At 43.4% G+C, this 24,242-nt stretch overlaps 3 protein-coding genes and 1 non-coding gene across 12 annotated transcripts; 1 reads left to right on the top strand and 3 right to left on the bottom strand.

The window, feature by feature from the left end:
- Window positions 1–308: 308 nt before the first annotated feature.
- Window positions 309–3,153, bottom strand: LOC108153133 (eukaryotic translation initiation factor 4E1). Of its 9 annotated transcripts, none has more exons than XM_017282922.2 (8): window positions 2,992–3,153; window positions 2,236–2,271; window positions 1,605–1,685; window positions 1,117–1,502; window positions 958–1,057; window positions 805–892; window positions 581–740; window positions 309–506 (listed from the first exon to the last, which is right to left on the bottom strand). In XM_017282922.2, the coding sequence occupies exons 1-8, from the start codon at window positions 3,013–3,015 to the stop codon at window positions 503–505; spliced, it is 879 nt and encodes a 292-aa protein (XP_017138411.1). In that variant the 5' UTR covers window positions 3,016–3,153; the 3' UTR covers window positions 309–502. The 9 variants fall into 9 exon arrangements, with proteins under 9 accessions (XP_017138411.1, XP_017138410.1, XP_017138414.1 ...); XM_017282921.2 differs by having other exon boundaries at window positions 309–493; window positions 2,992–3,151; XM_017282925.2 differs by lacking the exon at window positions 2,236–2,271 and having other exon boundaries at window positions 309–493; window positions 2,992–3,151.
- A 1,557-nt stretch (window positions 3,154–4,710) lies between these two features.
- Window positions 4,711–5,802, bottom strand: LOC108153134 (sentrin-specific protease 1-like). Its single transcript, XM_017282929.2, has 3 exons — window positions 5,697–5,802; window positions 5,474–5,636; window positions 4,711–5,335 (listed from the first exon to the last, which is right to left on the bottom strand). Exons 2-3 carry the CDS (start codon window positions 5,591–5,593, stop codon window positions 4,721–4,723), a joined length of 735 nt encoding a protein of 244 aa, XP_017138418.1. The 5' UTR covers window positions 5,594–5,636; window positions 5,697–5,802; the 3' UTR covers window positions 4,711–4,720.
- A 3,588-nt stretch (window positions 5,803–9,390) lies between these two features.
- Window positions 9,391–23,961, top strand: LOC108152915 (elongation of very long chain fatty acids protein 6). The gene is made up of 4 exons (XM_017282592.2): window positions 9,391–9,561; window positions 10,878–11,152; window positions 21,476–21,613; window positions 21,781–23,961. Exons 2-4 carry the CDS (start codon window positions 10,971–10,973, stop codon window positions 22,397–22,399), a joined length of 939 nt encoding a protein of 312 aa, XP_017138081.1. The 5' UTR covers window positions 9,391–9,561; window positions 10,878–10,970; the 3' UTR covers window positions 22,400–23,961.
- On the bottom strand, window positions 18,862–19,076 carry LOC117186845. Its single transcript, XR_004471719.1, has one exon. It is a non-coding gene; the product is annotated as a U12 minor spliceosomal RNA (small nuclear RNA).
- Window positions 23,962–24,242: the final 281 nt, after the last annotated feature.

Genomic DNA, 24,242 nt, shown 5'->3' with positions numbered 1-24,242 from the left:
ACGGTTGCTATAACAAAATAACAAAATAATGGTGTTATGGTGCTGCAAAGACAGAGATAGCATGAGAGCAAGACAGCAGTTCTTTCGTTTCATCCAAATAAAAGCTGCCTGCTGTGGCTGGTTTTCACACATGCGGCACGAATACGCCAGAAATGCAGCTCTGTGGTTACGACAGATAAATATTGATACAAAATGGCAAAATTTCCGGTTCTGTAGCAGCCCATTTCCAATAAGGACAAATCCATTCTAGGATTCATTCCAAATACGGACCATACACCCAAGAGAATGCAATTAAAACAACCTATATGTTCCTTTTTTAGTGTACGCGTGTTTATTTTTCGTATGTTCCAATAATGTTTTCTACAGAATACGGGTTGATGTTGTGTTGGTCGATTTTTGCAACGATGTTAAAGCGTAGTAGTGTTTCTGTTTCTGTTTCGGTTTCGGTTTCTTTTTCATTTCGGGGGTCTTGGACATATGTTACGATTAAGTTCTGTTGGGTTTAACTATTATTAATAAGAGGCAATGAAAATAAATTAAAGTCTTAGGTAACGACTGGCGAGCATGGCCCGCCACTTACAATGTGTAGATAGATTTCACGTTGGATCCCTGCTTGACCATGGTATCCTTGTGAAGTTGATACTGCAGCGAGCTCTGGCGTCCCAGACGCAAGGCATCGCGCAGCTTGTGGCCAATCTCCAGAGCAGCTTCCTCGTTGTTTCCATCGGCTGTCCAAATGGCTAAGAGAAGAGCGCGGCACAGGGTTAGCCAAGGGTTTCATAGAATGGACATTGATTTACTTACAGATTTTGTTACTCTTGGCACGAATATTAACGACAGCACCACAAATCTGATCCGAATGATCAAAGGCCTCTCCAATCAGGCACAGCAACTGATGGATAAGTTAATATTGGATTTAATAGTTGTCGAGTGATATACAATAACTCTACCGCTTACCACATCGAGCCACAAATTATCCAAATCGGTCTTTGAACTCTTGTTGAGGGTGATCACCCAGCGACCGCCCTGCTTGTTGGCAGCATCCTCCCACATGGGGCTGGAAGATGAAGAAATCAATAGTTATACGGATTGCTGCCACACCCTTTTGCCACTCACCGTATTCCCTTCTTGAAGAGCGAGTAATCACTGCCCAGTTTGATCTCAGATGGAGGCTTGATATGGTTGTATAGACTCCAGAAGTCCTCGACGGCATCAAAGCTTGTGATCTCATTCTGCATGTCCTCCCAGGACTTTGAACGATCGTTCTCCAAGTACCAGAGAGTCCATGTGTTGTGTAGAGGGTGCTTGAACAGATGCTCTGTGCGAACATCGTCACCGGCCTCGGTAGGCTTGGCCTCATCCTTAGGCTGAGCTAGAGTTGCCGGGGCCGGGGCCGGATCCGCGTCAGGGTCGGCAACAGCAACTGCTGGAGTGGGCTCCGGGCGTCCAGGGGCAACTGTGTTGGCAACCGGGTTGCCACCCTCGGTGGTGGGAGCACTGGTCTGTGGGGCAGAGAGCAAAAGAAACAAAGAGAGTGGAAAAGAGATTAGCAAACTGTTGTGGGTATACGCTCAGCGGAACCGAGTTCGGGTTGGGATGTTTACTTTGAACATAGACTTGGGATTGGCAAAGTTCTTCATTCTGTGAAAGTCGCTCTGCATGTTGGTGGCCGTGTGTGGATGATTCTGTGGCGATTTGATTTGATTTCGATTAGATTCTTGATTCTTCACGCTGCTTCTGCCCGGAGGAGAGACGATCAGTCGCTGATTCACTTGTCGCTATCGTTTGTCTGTGTCCGTGTTCTCTGTGAGTGTGTGCTGTGCTGTGCTGCGAGCGAGCGAAGCTTTTTCTGTTTCTTTCGTTTCTCGTTTCTCTTGTGTGTAAATGGCGGCCGGGTGGAATTACTTGCTGATTTTTTTTTATATCTGACTGCACCGCACAGGGTTTAAACGGCCTGGAGATCGAGTGCTTGCTATTCACTTGTTTTTCAATTTGGCAAAAAAAAAAAACAACAAAAATAATAATTGGCAAAAAAACTTGTTAAACTTGTTGTAAATGGAAGTGCCGTATGTCAGAGTTTGCGTTGTCCGGTGACCCGATTTACTTTTGCGGCACAATTTTCTTTGTTCGATTCGAAAAAATAAATTTTAACAAAAAAAATTATTTTCTTCGCAATCCTTGAAAAAATTATTCGACACGAAAGTGAAGTTGCTCTTACAACACTTCTACACTCACATGCACGCACGTATTTGACACAAAAACACAGATTGCCTGTTGGAAAAATTTGTAGGTAGTTTTGAGTTAAAGAGTTTTCACTGAAAATTCTGCCAGATTCGAGCAGAACAAAAAGTTTCTAGCAAAGTTTTGACTGGGTCGCGAGGCGTCAACGCGGATTACCAAAAAAAGTTGAAGAGAAGACGAGAGAAAAGAAAAGCAACGGTTCAGTTCAAGCGATGCTCGGATGACTATGAAAGTCGTGGTCGGCGGCCGTCGCCATGCCAGAAATTATTTAACTGTTGTTCGCTGCCGAGGTTTCTCTGTTGCTTATTGCAGTAATTTACTTTTTTGTTTCTCTGCTTTACCTATTTATGCTGTATATACACACATGCACACACAACACATACAAGTACAACCGATAGCGATGTGAGTGCGATTGTCTTGACAAATTCCAGGGAGCAGCGAAAAAAGTGTGGTATGCAAAAGTGAGCGTAACCGCGAGAGAGCGAGAGAGTAATGACGTTGACAACAGCAAACGTGCAAATAACAATTAACAATTTTGCTAATTGCGTGCAAAACTGCGGGTGATTTACTGATTGGATTTGGTGAATGAGAAGAGTCGTCCTCTGCGATGATGCCACGCCAACGCCAGCTGCACGCTTTTGCTCGACTGTTTTTTCCGTCCCCCTCTTGTGCAACAACCCTGTTTAGCAGCCTGTGTGTGCCACGGCTGACTCTAAAACCATGCGGCTATTTTTTCCTATTTGCGCTTACCTTCTCTGTCTCCGACACTACCATGGTTGTCGCTCTTAGCGCGTGGTTAACAAAAACTTAAATACGCACTTGATTTGCGTAAAAGACTAGCAGTTTATTTAGTTTTACTAAATTCTTAGCTAAACTTTTTTATTTTTATTTAGACCGACTACTAGAGCAGTGTGACCGCGGATTTATCGATAAAATATACCGTCCAACCCTCAGAAATATACCGAAACATACCGCCTCATTTTCAAAATATACCGTAAATATACTGACGAATTCAAGTTCTGTTATACATATTCCTCGTTTTTGATATTTCGTCGAATATTACAAGCTATATAGAGTTTTCAGCTTTGCCCATTTAGCTTTATCCCATCGATGAATACATTTTCTACAACTTTAAATTGCTTGTAAGTATTGTATTTTGACTAAATCACGGTTTACAAATTAATGTTGCCGCAACATTGTGAATGGAATGAGACTCATTGTTGTCAATCGGGTAAAAGAGGTCCTTACCCGATTCAAGTTCAGTTATCGATACTATCGACTGGTTACGAGTGGTGCGCGCCAAATCTAACTTTTTTAAATGTGAGCGACAAGGATTTAAATGTTGTCAACCGGGCCATTACCGATTCAACAAATACGACGATTCCCTCGATACGAATTTTAATCTTCTGTCGAATATCAACATTGCAAGCCTTGCAATGAGCATCGACTGCATTTTTACTTCTGCAGAGCCATGTCTTTGTATCGGGTTGAGACTCCCACTCTTGTCTGTACTTTTGTTTAAAATCTTTGCTCATTATTTTGTATAGCTCTCATATTTTTATATGATTAATGAATCAAGTTTTAATTTTGTTTACATTGTTTATAAAAACGGGCCTTAAGCAGAAAGGGTCAACAGCAATTTCCACTAAATTAGTTTCCTTACATGCGAACTACACGCCAACTACACATTTGCCACAATTTAGCAACAATTTTATGTAACTACCAAAAGCGACACCTGAAGGGGAACTTGACCATTTAAGACCCCTATATTTAAACAGTTCAACGACTTGAGGTAAATGGCGGCAATTATTACTGATTTTCAATTCTTCTTGTAGATCAGATCCATCTTGTGCTTCTTCTTTACTTACAAAACACCCCTCGATATCTTTCACCTGAACTGCGCTAAAATTGCTAAATTTACATTATTTTCGGTGTCCGTCAAGGATTGGTTTCATATGGTTTCATTCGTCGATTTTGATATTCGATTTGATAGTACTAGCTAGCTAGGACTTCCACACCTGAACACGCAAAATGTCGTTAATATCTTTGAAACAGAGACTGACTAGTTTCTGCATTCATTGGAGCCTGCGCTGACAAACATCAAATCGAAGTCACTTATTACAGATTTGTGTTTAAATAATTTATATTATACATTTGTGTATTATTGTTACATATTATATTTCTTGTTTGCTTAAAGTATGTTATTTATATTGTTATTCGCATGTATTAATTAATGTGTATTCACGTTTAATTATGTGGAGCTATCTTTGGTTCATGGACCATAGATTTAGTAACTTGTAGAAGTTTTTGTTCAACAAAGGGATGGGATCAGATCAGTTTCATTTGTGTAGTGTGTGCTTGGGAAGCGCTCCTGCAAAAGAATTCTATGTCTAACTCTATTCGTTTTTTCTTTTTTATTGCTTAATTCCATAAGGGTGCAGCTTGTAGGGTGAGGAGACTGTAGTACTATTGGCGAGTACTATTTCCACAGCTGCCCATGAACAATCTCCAGTATCATTTTCTTACGAAAATAGCTCATGTGCTCCTGATTGAATGTCAGCGGCTTTCCCCGAGTTATATATTCGGCTGTCATACAGCAAAACACACCGCAGTCTGATCCGTTCGTTTGTTGCGGACCATTCAACACATTTTCAATCCTAAAGCCGCTCAAGTCGTACTGCACCTTGCGCTTGTCTAGCGACTCGGCAATAATGTAGTTCTTAAGGACATCCAGGACGATGTCATTCGGATTTCCAAGCGAATCGTAGTAGAAGATAGTCTTATTTTTCAAGTGTATGATGGCCATGCACCAATGAATAAGATTGCAGTGCACAGGCACTAGAATGATGTCCTTGCTGAGCACATCAATCTTACGCGTCCAGCGCTTCACACCATCGAACCCGACCTCGAAGACGCGTCCCAGAAAGACTGTGCTCATGCTGTAGACACTGGGCAGAATTCCCTCCTTCTGCTGCGAACGTTCGATGAGCAGATTCATATAGAAATTGATCACTGTGTCGTTCATCCAGCTGAGGTCGGTCAGTGTGCGAATATCTTTTTTAGTAATTGTAAGCGAATATATTCTGATAAGAGGCTGCAAACAGATCAGATCAGAACAGGACAGACGCATGCATTAGAAGGGTGAGGTAATTTGGCATGGAATGGAGCGAGACAGTGATCCTATTCGAATCAGAAATCTGCATATAGATATATTATAGATGGCAGTGCTTACAGCATTGTCTGGGCCTGTCACTATGTCTTGCAGCTCCTGCAACTGCTCATCGGTGATTGGAATAAAATCAGTTTCCTTCTCGAAATCATCGCGAAAGAATAGGCCGCTGAAGTGCTGCATTGCCTGGACTTCTTCCTGATACTCTGTTTTGCTTGCCGCAGACCTAAGGAAGCAACACATAATCATAAACTATTCAAAAACTCTCTCTTTATCCTCCACTCACTGTTCCTGCTTGCTATCGGAAGACGCTACCAAAAAACATGCTGTCCACAAGGCGATACTTGAAAAAATAGGAGCTCTCTTGTTTTTCGGCACTACAACTAATTCAAAGCAAAGGACAATAAATACTAGGTTGTTGAGGAGAATTAGTTGAAATACTTATGAACGCTTCCTTCAAGTATCGTAGAAATATGGTGCTGGGGTTTCAGTTCCGTCGCCGGTGCCGGTGCCAGCTGCCACGCGACGCTCTTCGCTGCTTGGAGGAACCGTCGCCGGTTCCGGCTACTTCAGTGGCAGGTCCATCTTTCGCATGTGTCCAGCTGAAGAGGTTACGCAGTTTGTTCAAGAACTCCAAGCTCATCGAATCGCTTGCAAGTTTCTGGGCGAACGCAATGTCCTCGTGCAAGGCTATCAATGGGGGCAACTAGTCGGGGGTCAGCTAGTGCTCCGACTCCGCCAGCAGCCTCTACCACAGCTCAATGAGTCTGTCCTTGCTTATGCAATGTCGATCAGGTTTTTGGTTCTGGGAGTCTTTGAAAATCGCTTGATAGTCGCTCCAATGCGATATAGAGCCTGGTAAAGGTCCTCAACGATGACGCGCTTCTGTTCTTGTTCTTGACCTGGATCTAGAACCTCAAAATTTCCTTCGTCAAAATCCGTTTGGGTTCCCTTTGTTTTCTTCTCAACGGCATCAATGGCTGGGTAAGGACCAGACTGTGGCGATTCCACGAGATCTGCGGTGCGGGGCCAGCAAGTGCCTCTTCATGAAAAAACAGTGACAGTGCCTGTTCAGGAAGGGACAATGACAGCGCCGCCTCTGTCCGCAAATTTAGTACAGACACGGCATCTGGCTGCTACTGTTCGATTGGATGGCGACTCTGCTGCAGAAACTCTTCTCCAGCCGTGTGCTGGTGGGACTGCAGATTCTCTTCGACGGCCTCCTGCTGAGGCCCGGTTGAGAGGCTCTGCTGCACAACTTCTTCTCGAGCCGTTGACTGGTAGGACTGTAGTATCTGTTTGACAGCCTCCTCTTCTGTTATTTCACGTCCACATCGGTATTTATGTGATATAAATGGATGTTGAATTCGGCGGTTACGTTTATTTTGAATACATAACAATATTAAAGCCGATGACGATTGTTGTTCTGTTCATTTGAACCGCCCGCATGTTGCCGGCAAAGGAACTGCTCTAGTAACTATCGTAGCAAATAAGATTTGGCGGAACTTTTTCGTTGGAAGCCAATATCAATACAAGATAAATTGAAGCGAAGCGCTTTTGTCGAATGAGAAACCGATCATTTACATGTGGCGTCGAACTTTTGTCAGATATCGATTTGACATCATACATTTTGCATGTAGCTTACATGTCACATTGCAATACATTGACTGAGTATCTTGACACTCAGCTTTTCAGTAATATTAAACAGGATATCAAAATCAAGGAATATGTGAATATACAAATATATTTTGATAATGAGACACTATATTTCGGTGTATATATATTTTTCTCATCCAATCGGTTTTTAGCTCACTTTGCCACTTTAAATCACTTTGAATCGGTGTGAATCGGTTTACAGCAATGAGTCTGAGTCTCAACGTTATTACCGTTGGCAACATTACATTTCTATGGACCAGCAACATGTTCCGCGGATTGAGAAGCACTCTGCACAAAACATGCTTTTTCAAACTTCGCGCTCAAAAATTCCCATTGCCAAGCAACTCTTCAAATCGGTTATTGGCCATGCTGTAACGTTTATTACATGTAGCAAAATGTATATACATGTCAAATGTAGAAAAATTCTCGAAGTTGAGATCCACACTTTGCGCATCTCTAGAATTTCAGATAAAATATGCGATAAATTTCAAATTCCAGCTGAAAACAAATAAGTTTGCTTTCTGCATATACCCTAGGGTCAAGGATATTATAGAATGAGGAAATGTTTGTCATCTCAGGCTTCAATGAATGCAGAAACTAGTCAGTCTCATTCTATCTCAACGAAATTTGCAGTTAATGGTCTTCTTAAGGAGACCCAGAATTGGTATTGGGCTCGAGATATCTACTATATATGGAAAAGGTATAATTTAAGTTTCAAAGCAGCTTGGAAAAGAGACTTGTTAAATTATCTAAGGATATAGGATATACAAATGTCCATAACCGTAGCTGAATCCTGTTGACCTGCAACAATGTTGTTACACGCTCTAATTATACCCGATACTCAAAATGAGTATTGGGGTATATTAGATTTGTGGTAAAAGTGGATGTGTGTAACGTCCACAAGGAATCGTTTCCGACCCCATAAAGTATATATATTCTGGATCAGCATCAATAGCCGAGTCGATTGAGCCCTGTCTGTCCGTCCGTCCGTCCGTCCGTCTGTCCGTCCCCTTCAGCGCCTAGTGCTCAAAGACTATAAGATCTAGAGCAACGATGTTTTGGATCCAGACTTCTGTGATATGTCACTGCTACAAGTATATTTCAAAACTTCGCCCCGCCCACTTCCGCCCCCACAAAGGACGAAAATCTGTGGCATCTACATTTTTAAAGATACGATAAAACCAAAAACGTAGAATCGTAGAGGATGACTATATGTTCTAGAGTGTAAAATCTCAACCAGATCGTATAATTATTATAGCCAGAATCAAGAAAACAATTTCATTCTTTCTCGCTCTGTCTCTCTCTAACACACAGGTTTCATGGTCGGTTTTGCCAATTGCAAAATATGAGTTCAAGGATCTCAGAACCTATAAGAGCCAGAGCAACCAAATTTGGTATCCACACTCCTGTGATATCGGACCTTGACCGTTTCGTGTCCAAATTTCGCCACACCCCCTTTCGCCCCCGCAAAGGACGAAAATTCTGGGGATCCACAAATCTCAGAGACTATCCGCACTTCTGTTAGATCTCACTATAAAACGTATATCTCAGAATTTCGCCCCACCCCCTTCCGCCCCCACAAAGGACGAAAATCTGTTGCATCCATATCTATATATAATGACCATGTCTATCAGATTGCTGAATCTGGATCAGATCGGATCATTTTTGTAGCCAAAAGCAAGAAATCAATTTTCAGTGGCTACGCAGCGCCCGACGTCACGCTCAGACTGATTTTCTGTCTCTCTCGCACGCACTCTTTGTCGTGTCGTTTAATATTAGCGGCGTCTGCCGGAGGAGAGCCATACTGACTTAGTATCGGGTATAACTGTAGAGTTGCGGTGTCCGCAGCAACTCACAACGTTCCACCTCGTTTTTTGTTGGCCTTAGTAGTTTAAACCGTATCTTAGACGCAATCTAATAAAGGGGAGTCCTTAAAACTAACCAATGTTGTACAAAATCGATCCATCAGACGAATAAAATTCAATTTTTATCGCTGAAGGTCCTAGTTATAAAGTTATATAAGACAGAATATCAAAATTGAGGAATACGATCTCCGACTAATTAACCCATTTTTGACCAGGCGGGTATTTGAATATTCCTACGAAAATTATGAAGCTTTAAGCGCAATTCAGGTGCAATTATAGAGTTTTTTTTTGTAATTAAGGAGGAAGGGTGGGATGGATCTTCAGAAAGATTTTACAAACAGTATTATTTCTCGCGGTTGAACCGAAGTGGTTCACCTGTCTTATTGAGGGGGGCTAAGTGGGTTAAGCACAAAACAGAGCGGCAAAATGAATGGCCTTGCCACCCACCGCTCGCCGCATTATTTTTTCGATTCCACCCCGTGCAGACCGTTTTCGCGGGCCGTTGCGTGCCGCCAGAGAGAGAGTTACTGGGGAAAAAGTGTATAAAAGTGTAGCTCGTGCGTTGAACGCCCAATAACAAATTTGGCTTTCGCAGGGCATATTGATATTGCGAATAATATCAGTTCGAAAGTAAATATCGGTAGAACAGTGTTTGTTTTAGTTACAAATGTTCCCAATTCCAATCCTATCTCGTGTCGCCGGTGCACTCGTTGATGTTTTTTTGTGGTGGTTTTGCTTCGTTTTTTTTTGTTTCCTGTTGAGACTGCACGATGCTGTCGCAAGATAAAAGAGAGTGAAAGAGAGCAGAGAATTCGCCAGGCTTTTTGCTGATTTAACGTGTATTTTTATCCGTACATATTCCATGTTTGTGTGTTTAAATCGATTACATCGTATTCGTAGCATCACATTTCGACTGAAAAAATGGGAGAGAGAGAACGAGCAAACAAGAGCAAGAAGATGAATGTAAAACAGAACGCGTGTTTTTTGCAACATATGTAGATGAGTGTGTGGGAGAGAGAAAGAGAGGGGAGCAGAGCTCCGGCATAAATAATGGTGTGATGTTTTTTCAAAGCATAAAATAAAACAGTCCCAAAAACCGCTAGGGCCCACGTTCAAAAATTTCACTAGAAATTTATGAAAGCGCTCGCGCAGCTACTGGCGAAAAAAAACCGGATATGTTAAAGCTTTGCGGTGCTTGGCTGCCGTTAAAAGCGAAGCTTACAACAAATTGAAATGACTGCGTTTGTGTGAGAGTGAGATAGAGTATGTGTGTGGCATGTGTGTGAAGTCGCGTGTCTGGCATGCAATTAGGCATATTTCCCCTCCCTCCGGTCCCTTCCACTCCCTTCTGCTGGCAGCCCGCTGCCACCGGCACCTGCTTATGTGCACTCTCTTAAAGTTCTTTTTCGCACGAGAGAGAGATGGCCACCAGACTGTCGCTCTCCCACCACCACCACCACCACACCACCCACCCAATCGCCTGCCTGCCTGCCCCTCTAGTGATAGTTGTTTGTGTATCTACATATGTATGTACGCACGGCGAGATGATGGTGAGGTGTGAAAAGGAAGATGACCATAAAGTGTGCGCCACGCCATTCATGAATGGGATGCACTTGTGCGGGCGTCTGCAGGCGGCAGAGCGAGATAGAGGGAGAGAGTGCTGATGTTGATGCTGGTGGGAGAACGGATTTATTTTTGCAAAATCAATGGAATCCATGGGAAGGAGGTGTCAGGTGGTGGACCAAAGGGGAAAGGAAGGTCGTAATCTGAGTTCGGTCCGAGGGAAATTTATGCGCGCACTTTAAGTTGAAGCCTAGAAAAACGGGTTGGGTTGTAAAAGTTCCCCATTCCGAGAGTGGAATTAAAATGCAAGGCATCGTGTAACATTATACAATATACAGTACAAACCAATCTAATCGAGAATCTGAAATCTACTCTCCCCACAGCTTAACTTGAACCAGAACCATAGCCAGAACCCGATCCAAACATAAACACCACCAGCGACGCAACGCAGAAGACCACCCACCACACCCACCAAAATGATTAACATGGACATAAGTGTGACGCCCAACTACTCGTATATTTTCGATTTCGAGAACGATTTCATACACCAGCGGACACGCAAATGGATGCTGGAGAACTGGACATGGGTGTTCTACTACTGCGGCATCTATATGCTTGTGATATTCGGTGGTCAGCACTTTATGCAAAATCGTCCAAGGTGAGTCTTATATACCATCAAAACAAGAGAAACATGTGTTCCCTGCCAGCTCCCATCTTATGCATTCGATGCAGAGTCTGCATTATTCGCATGCCTCAAGAACTTTTGCATTGCTTGAACCTTGACTTGGAGCGGCAGCCCTCTCTCTACCCCTCTCTGTCTCTCTCTCTCTCTCTCTCTCTGACCATCTATCTTCTCTCCCTTGTGGGATGGAAGAACCGAACCTTTGTTTCCCTCCACTAATTGCAAGCTCACACATCTCCAACGCCCACATAGAAATTTGACTTTGACCAGCAGCAGTAGCAGCATCTGGCAACGAACGGTAGTTTAGTGCTGTTCTGTCTCCCTCTACAGAACACAGTACGATGTGCGGTAGTTACCGGCAAAAGGCAATAGTTCTATCTCGCTCAAACTGCAGACTGCTGCCTCCCTGCTTGCCTGGCTGCTGACTTCATTCAATTTTCTGAGAGGAGAGCCATAACTACATATTTATGCAGGGTACTCTCAGCGAATATGGGTATATTGAACTCCCATTTTACGAGGCTGGCAATTATTTAAATGTAGAGTGTAGAGTGCAGTGTATTGGCATATCCGTTTAGCAGAGTTTTGAATACCGAAAGGTTTCTAAATATGTATGTATAGCTCTTATTATCTTTTAGTGGGTATCCTTCGGTCGGGTATCAGTAGAGAATCAGTACCCTTTGATTTGCATTTTCGTTGCTGTCATTTAATTAAATTTCTCGTCTGATTTGTTGCCAGCACACAAGTGTGCTGCGATTGATTGTTGTAATCGCGGTCAGCCGCTGAGTTCCACCATACCACCGTCATGTAATTATATAAGATTACAGTTAATCAATCTCTTAATTTTAAGCCGTCAAGGCATGCCGCCACTCGAGAGTCCACTCCACTCCACTCCGCCGGACAATTCCCGGTAATCGAATGCCAAATCACACTTCCACTTGCGAATAAAAATCACGGGAAAAGGATTTACACAGCGGGCGGAACATGCAAAGAGCCAGAGATAAAACCGAAAGGAAACGACAACTAATTCCAAACCTTTTAAAAACATTTCATTCCTGCAATTTTCGAGGAAATTTTAAGCAAACCATCATCTGATTGTCTGCTGCGATTGATTCAATTGGGGGGTATTCGTGTTCGACGATTGTTTCGTTTCGTTTCGTTTTAATTCTGGCGTTGTTTGCCTTTTGTTTTCTCTCTGCTGCGTCTCCCTGTCCCTGTATTTCTAATTGTCGTCATCAAGATTTGTGGCCAAATTAAGTTACGCTCGTGACATGCCATGTATGGCCTCCCAAACTCCAGGCTATTTTGTTATACCCGCTACTCAAAATGAGTATTGGGGTATATTAGATTTGTGGTGAAAATGGATGTGTGTAACGTCCAGAAGGAATCGTTTCCGACCCCATAAAGTATATATATTATTGATCATCAATAGCCGAGTCCATTGAGCCATGTCTGTCTGTCCGTCTGTCTGTCTGTCCGTCTGTCTGTCTGTCCGTCTGTCCGTCCGTCCGTCTGTCCGTCCCTATCAGCGCCTAGTGCTCAAAGACTATAAGAGCTAGAGCAACGACGTTTTGTATCCAGACTTCTGTGATATGTCACTGTTAAAAGTATATTTCAAAACTTTGCTCCGCCCACTTCCGCCCTCACAAATGGCGAAAATCTTTGGGATCCACAATTTCAAAGATACGAGAAAACAGAAAAGTACAGAAAGCAGTATCGTAGAGGATGACTATATGTTCTAGAGTGTAAAATCTGAACGAGATCGTATAATTATTATAGGCAGAATCAAGAAAACAATTTCATTCTATCTCGCTCTGTCTCTCTCTAACACACAGGTTTCATGGTCGGCTTTGCCTATTGCAAAATATAAGTTCCTAGATCTCAGAGACTATAAAAGCTAGAGCAACCAAATTTTTTATCCACACTTATGAGATATCGGACCTTGACTAGTTTGTTTCAAAATTTCGCCACACCCCCTTCCGCCCCCGCAAAGGACGAAAATCTGTGGCATCCACAATATTGAAGATACGAGAATACAAGATACGCACAATCATAGAGAATGAACGTATCTATGAGATTGCTGATCTGGATCAGATCGGATCATTTTATAGCCAAAAGGAACAGATTAATTTGCAGTGGCTACGCAGCGCCCGACGACATGTTCAGACACGTTTTCTGTCTCTCCCGCACGCACACATTGTCGCTCAATGTAGCCATACTGACTATGTATCGGGTATACATAAATGTAGAGTTGCGGTCGCCGCAGCAACTCACAACGTTCCCCCACGTTTTTGTTTTGTTAGATCATAATTTGCACGTCTTGTCTGTGAACTGTTTTTGGATGGTTTCAAGCCACTTTTAATTTCACTCCCCTTAATCTTCAACCTTTTCTCCACTCCAAGCCGAAAATATTTGTTTACGAGTCTAGTGCAATATTCAGAGAGACATTCCAATGCACACACACGCGCCCTTTGAGTTGCACAGAGGCTTGGCCCTTGGCCCTTGGATTGGATTGGGTCTATGGATGGATGGATGGATGGATGGATCTGTCGGCTATTTTTGTTGTTGTTAACTTTACTTTACACTTGAATGTTTTGTGGAGATGCGATGCGATGCGATGCCGTTTAAATATTTACGCACATGTCGCACGGAGACGAAAGCCATCAAAAAAAAGTACAGAAAGGTGTGAATTGAACGCAACAATCCAAAATGCAGCGGTATGGGGGGGATTGTTGGATCTCAAACCAAACTGCGTCATCTTTTTGGGAGGGCGGGGGTGTTGTAACCCCTCTTCCACGTGCGTACTCTTAATTTTTTGATTTCGAGTCTTCTGAGGCTCTGTGATTTCGTGTTTGTGTGCACAGATTCGGTGTAGATATCAAATCGCAACTGCTGTATCGCTATGCACATACCTACACGGTATAGGTATAGACAGCGGTCTGTTCGGCTCCGTTATCAGTGGACTGGACTGACTGTCTCCATGCTCCACGAGGCTTCAGCGCGGAAAAGGCCATCCGTCCGTCTGTTTGTCGGCGTGTGTATGGATGAACATTGTTGTGGTGCCCGCCACCGCCGCCTTATCATCCGAACACGCCACAGCCACATTGCCCCAGGCCAGGCAAAGCGCTCCCCAAACACACTATACTCGTGTTTATGCCCCCCACACACATATTTTTAGTACTGTTCGGCTGGCCGGTCGTAATTGCTTATGATATCATTTGTGCCATGATTCAGAAGAAAAAATGTGCGAGGGATTGATTGTAAAGCATACAGAGGCATACAGTGGTCTCTTTCCATCAGCGGATCGGCTTGCCTGTACCAATTTGTATCACTTGAAACTTGAGAGCTTTCCGTCGATGGAGGGCTTGTACTGTACGTATCCCATCGCTGCATTTGAACATTCATTTAGTGCATATATTTAAAGAGCGAACTACACGTAGAATTGGGTTACTGGACACACTGCAGCCCCAAAGCAACACCACCGAAGTGGTGTTTCAAACAGAACAGCCATTAAAGTCATTAAACTGATTAGAACTGCGGTGCAAACCAATACAGTACGATATCGTACGCCGGTTTACATACCTACCCTACATACCATACCATACCATACCATACCATACCATACCGTTTGAGGTACAAAGTACACACGGAACCTTCTGCTTCTCCTTCTCCAGAGGGGGAGCGCGTACAAGACATGCAAGAAGTGGGTGTGTCCCGGTTCCGTTCCCCGTGTTAGGGTTACTGGGGGGGTTGACTGGGGACTGGGGACTGGGGACAGGACATGACATGACATGATGACTGTACTACCAGGCAGTACATTCCCTTTTTGTAGCTATTCTACACCCAGAGAAAAAAGCACTGAGGTTAAAATAGTTAAACTTAGATTAAAGCGTGTTTACGAATACAATATTCGTAAAGAGATAATGCTTTCACATACATTTTAAGATTAATATATTTCCTACAGGTTGAATACATTGCGTTTATTTTAAAGTGTACGTTACTTTTTATTGTAGTACATTTTTAATGTTTAAATCTAAATGTTTTTCTTTTTATTATGGCCATTTTTTCCTTGAGCATCCACTGGATGTACACTGAACGAATTCGAAAAGCTGCAAATAGAAAGAGAACCTGCTGTATGTCTCCGCAAGCTTGCAATCGGTTTCGCGCGACATGCGGCAGCGCCCCTCGGTCGGTGGCTGAGTTCATTGACGCAGTCATTGCATATCCAACGTCCAACTATCTTTTAAAGTGTTGCGAACTATTTTTGCTTTAATGTGTAACATTTTATCACTTGTTAGGTAAACTCTGTTGACCTCTGTCCCTGTTCCCCTTTGTGTGTGTGTGTGTGTGTGTTTGCGAACCTTAGACTTTGAGTGTGGTGCGGTGTGTCTCCACTTTTAGGGAGATCGAACCAATGGGCGTACATTCGAAGTTATCTGTAAACAAAAGATGAGTATATGCCGGGGGTTTTCCTTTTCTACACACACACAAACACATATCGTATTATATGTATATATATTTTGATGGATTGAGTCATTCCCATGGCCGTGGCCTGTGAAATTTCTCCGTTTTATTTTTATCAGCAAATGAGTTAATCGGAACTCCATAAGTGTGCGCTGTACATGGTTTACCCCTCGCCATTTAAGCCACCTTTTCTCTGGGCTATAATGATGTCCTTCCATCACGCAAGCTCCTCCAGAAAATGACTAAGGGAAACGCGAATATGCGGAAGTTTTGCAATTGAATTGCAACAATTGTATAACAATTTGTGAATCAATACGAGTAGGTAATTGCAGCGCTGCGCAGCGATGACTTGACTTGACTTTGGGGTCGAGTCTTGCGGTGGGCGGTGTTGGGTGGGGGGAAGGTGTCGAGGGGTTGTCGGTTGTTCGAGTTCAACAATTGCAATTAAACTTGCAATTAGCAATTACAAGGCAGCATTTAGTGGACAACAAAATGCCACAAAGCTAAAGGGAAGGAAATCAACGCCAGAAAGTGAAACTTCATTTGAATTGACTTTGCTTTTGCCCGTTACTTGATACTACTTTATAGGAATGTGCACACACACACACATACATACATACAGGTGTATGTGTATGTGTATATATTAAACAAGAAATTAACAACAACCGTTAAAGCAACAGACGTGGAAATGGAAGGAGTGACGAGCAAATCTGGTTAAAGTATGTCAACAAAAAACCGAATTTCTTTATAGGCTCTCTTTCCCTCTGTGTTTGTCTTTGGTCTGTGGATCTTCCGCAACGAAAGCTCTCACCGCCGAAAGAGAGTCTGTCTGTCGGCCCGTCTGCCCTTTGCTCTCGTTTCCTCTTCACCATCTTTCTCTGTCTCCCTCTCCCTCTCGCTCTGGAATCATGCCACATTTACACTTTTACTTTCCACCTGTTTTCGTTGGAAGCACCAACTGGTTTTTTTTCGTAGCTACTAAATTTTGTATTTCTTTGGGATTTCTGTTGATCGAAATTCTGTCGTTTTTGTGTGTTTGTGATGCACCTGGAATCTGGAACCGGGACCCTGGCACCTGGCACCTGGCACCTGGCACCTGGGTGTCGTGTCCCTCCCGCTTACAGTCAATACACACAATCATATCATACAGAATAAAGATTGAGGGAAATAAGCTTCCGGATATCAAATGGAGCAATGGTTCATCGGGTCAAAGGGAGTTCATGTGAGAGATATCAGCATTAATTAGCGGATGATCACCTGATAGACAAGATTAATGAGGTTAATAAGGGATAAACATACAATAAGCGCCACTAATAGATCATGGAACCTCTTTTAGGCCTTAGATCTTTCTTTCTGCAGAACTCGACTCGACTATGCGACCCTTGAACCCACTTACCTATCATATTTGACTTTCGTAAGCCTTTCACAACTTGGATAAAAGCAGTTAACGATAAAAAAACTTGGTCAATGCCTCTGAGACCCACCAATCATCTGGTGGTCTGTGAACCCCAAAGTATAATGAATAATAATTATAATGAATATAAAATTCAACCGAAAGAGCAAAAACTTAATTAATGCCACAACATAATCGTAGTTCCAGTCCCACTCGAAATTTTTGCAAGCCACAAGCAAAAAAAGGTTGCAAAAAAAAAAACACAAAACAGAAACAAAAGAAAACTAAAAGTGAGACAATGTCTGGCTATATATCGGGGGTACATGCATATACATATACATATATTTACATGCATACATATGCAAAAATCAACCTGTAAAACCATCGCCCAAGCCAAAAACTAAACCAAACCAAAGACCCGCGACAACCCTGGTAAAGCCGAGACCCCGCCGTCAACCCCAGACAACAGACAACAATCAATTGGACAATATTTGTTGCTTTGGGGCTTGCATAATGCTCTCTCTCTATCTCCCTTTCTGACTCCGCTCTTTCAAGCCTTCTTTTGTTTATATGTTTTGCCAAATACCGGTTTTCACTCTTTCTCTGCGAAATTTCCTCTCCTCTCTTTGCTTATGCAATTTTTCGCTGAAAGAAAAGAAAGTTCCACACACCACCGCACAGAAGAAAACAAACGAGGGGGAACGTTGTGAGTTGCTGCGGACACCGCAACTCTACGGTTATACCCGATACTAAGTCAGTATGGCTCTCCTCCGGCAGACGCCGCTAATATTAAACGACACGACAAAGAGTGCGTGCGAGAGAGACAGAAAATCAGTCTGAGCGTGACGTCGGGCGCTGCGTAGCCACTGCAAATTGATTTGTTCCTATTGGCTATAAAAATGATCTGATCTGATCCAGATTTAGCAATCTGATAGATATGGTCATTATCTATGATTCTGCGTTTTTAGTTTTCTCGAATGTGCAATATTGTGGATGCAACAGATTTTCGTCCTTTGTGTAGGCGGAAGGGGGTGGGGCGAAATTTTGAGATATACGTTTTATAGTGGTTACTCTAGCCTTAATAGTCTCTGAGATTTGTGGATGCCCCAGATTTTCGTCCTTTGCGGGGGCGGAAGGGGGTGTGGCGAAATTTTGATACAAAACGGTCAAGGGCCGATATCACAGGAGTGTGGATACCAAAATTGGTTGCCCTGGCTCTTATAGGTTCTGAGATCCTTGAACTCATATTTTGCAATTGGCAAAACCGACCATGAAACCTGTGTGTTAGAGAGAGACAGAGCGAGAAAGAATGAAATTGTTTTCTTGATTCTGGCTATAATAATTATACGATCTGGTTCAGATTTTGCACTCTAGATGATATAGTCATCTTCTACGATTCTGCGTTTTTAGTTTTCTCGTACCGTCGAAATTGTGGATGCCACAGATTTTCGTCCTTGCGGGGGCGGAAGGGACTGGCGCGAAATTTTGAAATATACGTGCAAAAGTGACATATTACAGAAGTTTGAATACAAAATGTCGTTGCTCTAGCTCTTATAGTCTTTGAGCACTAGGCGCTCATAGGGACGGACAGACAGACAGGGCTCAATCGACTCGGCTATTGATGCTGATCAAGAATATGGGGTCGGAAACGATTCCTTCTGGACGTTACACACATCCACTTTTACCACAAATCTAATATACCCCAATACTCATTTTGAGTATCGGGTATAAAAAGATGTCCACCGTCAGTCGCGATTATTCGGCAAATTATGAAATATATGTTTTATCGGGCAGATCGCAAACACTCCAACCGGCGGCGGTGGTCCCCCCCCCATCCAGCAGCGTTCCCCGACACAAAAGTAGGTGCCGGTTCCTGCCGCCAAATGGGAGGGGCCGTGCCGGCAAAGCAGGGGGCGACCTGTGCCCGTGCAAAAATTTAGGCCTCAAGGGAGCGGCTTCTGAGGGCCGCCCCTTTGCCTAGAAGCCAAATACTACCAAGCGATTAGCAAGGCGGATTGGTTTTCCTTACTCATTAATTTCAGGCACGAAGATTCACAGGCCCTGCAGCCGGCAGCTGATGCACTGGCCGCTAGAACCAGTTGGGAATTGTTAGTGCAGGCGAAACGAAGCTTTTCGAAGCCTTTTCTGGGGCGGCTTTTCGGGCAGGAGAGCAATGGGAGCGAGCAGGAACCAAGAGTGAACCTTCCTTTCGTTGATTTTGCCTGGTCTCAACAAAGACACAATTTACAGACAGGTGACTGTTGGGGCTACTCCGACTGTTCCTTCCGCATCCTCTCCAGGGAACTTCCCAGGACGCCGCTGCCTCCAGCATTGAACCTGTGGCATATGGCAATGCCGGGGCACTCGGGGCACCAGTCCTCTTCCTTATGGCCGAAGCAGCCCTGTCCGCTCGGCGCCTGGCAATGCTTAGGCCTCCTTCCAACTCAGCTTGCTAGTAGTAGTGTGTGTGTGTGTGTGTGCGTGTGTGCGTGTGTGCGTGTGTTTCCTCTCTCCTGGGAATTGAGCTTAATTGTGATTAATGGAAATGACTGCTTAAGAAAATCTTAAACTGGTATTCAGAGCACAAGGAATTTCAATTCTTTAGTTTCTTTAGTTGAACATTTCCGCTTCCAGAATGAAAAACACAAACACACACACACACACATACACATGTGTAGAGAAACGCAGCTTAATTGTCTATTACAGTGTGGTGGGGTGGGGTGGGGTTGTAGGTAGGGGGACACTTATAGCTATGCAAATCCGTTGTTGGCTGGGCTCGCAAATTTGAGTGAGCTTTTTGTATGCCACAATCGTCTTGCACTACGCCGCACAAAAATCTTTCCTTTTTTATGGCGTCTGGCGGCTGGCGGCGTTTCGTAATTTCTCGCTATCGATCGCAATTGTTTTTTTGTTTTGTTTTTGTTTCTATGTTGTTGGAGTTGGTGGCGATTTTAATAATGAGAACAAATACATACATATGTACTTTTCTGTGAGATTATGCGACGGGACAGATTTTCTTTTCTCTGAACAGGTGGTGGTTTTTTTTTTTGTTTTTTTGGTGCTAAGAATCACGCGGCCCAAAAACTATTCCCACATTCTCTCTTATCACAGGTATTTTTCTGTGTGTTTTTGGCCAGGTGTTTGCGTGTTAGTGTGTGTGTGTGTGTGTGGAATGATTTTTTTTATGAGTAATTTATGGCTGACTGGCCGATTGGCTGGGATCGATAAGGGTTTGGGTTCGCTGATTAGTCTGCCGTTAAGAGGCTAATTCTCATAGATTGCGCACTATTTCATTACTAATTTTTGCCGATTAACGCAAAGCAATACTCGAAAGGGTATGTTGTGAATGGGGCCGTGATTCAGCTAGACTAACGTCGTTGACTGATATCGCCCGTCAGACAATGTCTGTGATTCACTCCGTTTCCCGTTTCCCGCTTTCCGTTCCCAGAACCCCAAAAAACTTCTTCTTTCAGAGAACTCTCAAGTGGTGCGGTGCTGTGCGATCATTAAAATTCGAAACCTGTCTTGGGCAAAACGAAAATCAAAGAAATTTTAATGGATTCCCTCCTCCATGCCTCTACAAAACTCGTATGGTGGAGGCACGTGGCAGGCTGATTTGATTGTTTCTGCAATTGCTTTGAGGGCAAGAAGGTTATCGAGGCGTTTCTTTGACCTTGCCCAACATTTTTCCAAACAATTCAAGAAATTCATAAATACATATGTTGATGCCGGAAGCTGGAAGTCGTTAAAAGTCATTATTAATCTGTGTGGCTGTTTGGCTGTTTCTGTCCTTCCTGAAGGGTATACAATCTGGGGCACGATCTCGTGACAAAACAATGTCTAAAAATGCATCGAACGATCGTGATAGGTACATCATAAAGTGACCTAACAACCGACAACCACACGCTGCTCTAAGCTCCAGCCAGTAGTCAGTTTTATAGAATGATTTCTGTCTGGGATTATAGCCCCCCTGATCACTGGAACGATCATTTTGGCGGTCAATTACTTGAGCAAACTTCACTCGGAGTTTCACTTTGCGGTGACCTTTTTTCCACGGTTGGAAAAGGGGGTTGGGCCGTCGCTAGTGCTGTCATTGCATTGCACAAATATATACAGTATATATAGTACATAAAGCACTTGATCTTTGACTGTCACGCTCGTTTGGGCCCGATCCCTGTTGGCCCCCACACAGGCAAAATAGGCAATATAATTGAAAAATTTTCAAAGGTTTTGTTGACTTTCGGCTTTGGTTCGCTGTTGTATTTTCATGTGCGATTTCTCGGTTATTATTGGCTTTGGGTAAATATTGAGTGTTCCCTAGAGAGAGAGAGAGAGAGAGAACTACACTCCGCTTTGGAGAAACTTCTAGAATTTAGGAAGTGCTTTCTTCTAACCTACGTATGTATGTGGATATTTATTAAACATTCTCATTGTTCTTGTTGCAGATTTCAGCTTCGTGGCCCGCTCATCATATGGAACACAATGCTGGCGATGTTCAGCATCATGGGTGCTGCCCGCACGGCGCCGGAACTGCTCCATGTGCTCCGTCACTACGGACTTTTCCACTCTGTCTGTGTGCCCAGGTTAGTACCAATCCCCAATCACCGATCCGCAATCAGATTCAAGGTTGCTTTTGCATACAATGAACCCCAGAGCTGTTGAAACTTGATTGGGTGGATTAGGTGGATTGTGCTCCCCTTTCGATTGCGACCGATATTTCACCCCCTGTTCTCTCTCCCCGCAACGACAGCTACATCGAGCAAGATCGCGTGTGCGGATTCTGGACCTGGCTGTTTGTGCTCAGCAAGCTGCCGGAGCTGGGGGACACGATATTCATAGTGCTGCGCAAGCAGCCGCTTATCTTCCTGCACTGGTACCACCACATCACCGTGCTGATCTACTCGTGGTTCAGCTACACGGAGTACACCAGCTCGGCGCGCTGGTTCATCGTTATGAACTACTGCGTGCACTCGGTGATGTACAGCTACTATGCACTGAAGGCTGCCCGCTTCAATCCACCGCGCTTCATCGCCATGATCATCACGTCCCTGCAGCTGACGCAGATGATCATCGGGTGTGCGATCAATGTGTGGGCCAATGGCTTCCTGAAGACCCACGGCACACAGTCGTGCAACATCTCGCAGCGCAACATCAACCTCTCCATTGCCATGTACTTTAGCTACTTTGTCCTATTCGCGCGATTCTTCTATAAGGTGTACCTGTCGCCGGGCGGCAACAAGAGCCGTCGCATGGCTGCCACTCTCGCCGGCCAGAATGCGGTCAAGCAGCCGGTGGACCACATCTCCTCATCGGGCGGCACTCAGTCAGAGGATCAGGCCGCCTATCTGCGCAAGGCCAAGGCGCAGTAAGCAACAGCAGCAGCAGAAAGAGGAGGGGCAGGAGCAGGAGCAGGACCGGAAAGAGCAGCGGCAGGAGGATCTGTTAACGGCTAAGGATGGCTAAGGATTTATTTATGTAGCGGTGTACACGTTGTTTTTTAATTTTAACCCCAGGGCCAGCCAGCAGCACACACACACACACACACACAAACACACAAACAGACAGACAGACAGAAATTCTAGAATTTGTAAGCATAAAGTTGAAACAGGTTGACAGGCATATATCCCCCCTATACTGTACTATATATCTGGATAATGTATATAAGAAAAAAGACAACCTCGAGAGCTGTATGGCATAGGAGTAGGAGTAGGAGTAGCAGTAGGAGTAGGCGGAGAGACTGTGGAACATGTACGTCGTACACTTAGCTGCTATATAGACTCTGTAAGGAATGTTGGAATGAGGCATCCTTCTATATATGTATAAGGAAGACGGAAATGATTGTATCCCCAGATCAGATCAGGCAGTTCTGTCTATAGCGGGGATCTAGAGTTATATAGAGATAGCCACACCACGACACCACCACACCAGAAACATTCACATTCACACACTTCTTTTCTCCATAAAGCAGTCTCAAAGATTCCCCTCCGCAAATACAGATTCGGTACAGTTGTAGTGTGCTGTTGAGTCCCAAAAAGAAACAAAAAAAAGGTAGTATATATATATATATATACATATATATATGTATATACCGGTTTATATATATTATTTAACTTGCAGATTTATTGACAGCCTCCCGAATTGATGTAGATTTTCGATTGCATTGCGATATTTGCGTTGTCTTCTCAGGTGGGATTTGTGTTGCCTCCTAAGTTAGTTAGAAATTCTCAAGAACACACGCTGTACCCCCCTCTAGTGTATCTAAGGGATATAGATATTCAGGCAGAATAGGCGTAGCGAAAGCGTGGGGTCGGGTCTGAGAACTTTGTACTCTAAGTCTATATACATATACAATATATATTTATAAAACTATCTAAATGGAATATTAACGAAGCAAAGAAACAGAAACGGAAGCAAAACAGAAGACACTATAAGTTAGAATATTGTTCCACGAACCACGATCCACGAGCGTAAATCGCAAATCGTTTTGTAATGTAATAAATTGTTTTTTTAAAAAGTGCAGTGCATCCATTTAACACCACCATTTAACACACCACGCAAAGATGAAGGCATTATATATTATATTCAGAGTTCTGTTAGGGGAAGGCATTTATTTAGTTAACCTTTGCATAGGATTTTGGATACTTTGTCACAGAAAACGATAACCGATAACGAAAACGTACAGTTTCTACACACAAAAGGAAGTCCTTGAACGTAACAAAAGCTTAAATTATATATATTTATATTTGTAAGCAAAAGAGAATGTTGATATGAATATGGATATGGATATGGATATGAGAAGGCGAAAAGCAAGAGAGAGAAAGAGATAAACCATGGAAATGAAAAGCAAAAAGTCCTACTTGAAAAGTTAATTTAGTGTAAACGAGGAAACTGCAACTGAAACTGAAACCGAAAAAGGAAAAGAAAAAGAAACCGAAAGATGATCGAAAGATGATCGGGTGAGTGCGGGAGGATACGATAGGATAGGATCCCGATGATAGACGATGCGCCGTAGTGGTAGAAATTGAAACGAACAAAATTTAACTTTTTTGTCGGGTATAGATACTAAACAAAAGTGAAGAACAAAACAAAAGCAAAAAATGTTTGAAAATGCTAAACAAAACCAACGGATAAATAAAACGTAACAAAAGGAAAAGGATGGAAAAACAAACAAATTCATGTGTTTCACTTGGTTGCGGGAATGGGATTGGGCGC

This window comes from Drosophila miranda, chromosome XR (genome assembly GCF_003369915.1).
Source record: "Drosophila miranda strain MSH22 chromosome XR, D.miranda_PacBio2.1, whole genome shotgun sequence".
NCBI lineage: Eukaryota > Metazoa > Arthropoda > Insecta > Diptera > Drosophilidae > Drosophila > Drosophila miranda.
The sequence above is the reverse complement of the archived record's forward strand: the minus strand, read 5'-3'. Positions and strand labels throughout refer to the sequence as shown.

Coding starts and splice junctions, on each gene's coding strand:
- LOC108153133 (XM_017282921.2), bottom strand. CDS start 3,015: ATGGTAGTGTCGGAGACAGAGAAG. Junction 1,686..2,235: donor TGTCAAATACGTGCGTGCAT/GTGAGTGTAGAA, acceptor AAATCGCCACAG/AATCATCCACACACGGCCAC. Junction 1,058..1,116: donor CTCTTCAAGAAGGGAATACG/GTGAGTGGCAAA, acceptor TTCATCTTCCAG/CCCCATGTGGGAGGATGCTG.
- LOC108153134 (XM_017282929.2), bottom strand. CDS start 5,593: ATGCAGCACTTCAGCGGCCTATTCTTTCGCGATGATTTCGAGAAGGAA. Junction 5,336..5,473: donor TGACAGGCCCAGACAATGCT/GTAAGCACTGCC, acceptor ATCTGTTTGCAG/CCTCTTATCAGAATATATTC.
- LOC108152915 (XM_017282592.2), top strand. CDS start 10,971: ATGATTAACATGGACATAAGTGTGACGCCCAACTACTCGTATATTTTC. Junction 11,153..21,475: donor TTTATGCAAAATCGTCCAAG/GTGAGTCTTATA, acceptor TTCTTGTTGCAG/ATTTCAGCTTCGTGGCCCGC. Junction 21,614..21,780: donor CACTCTGTCTGTGTGCCCAG/GTTAGTACCAAT, acceptor CCGCAACGACAG/CTACATCGAGCAAGATCGCG.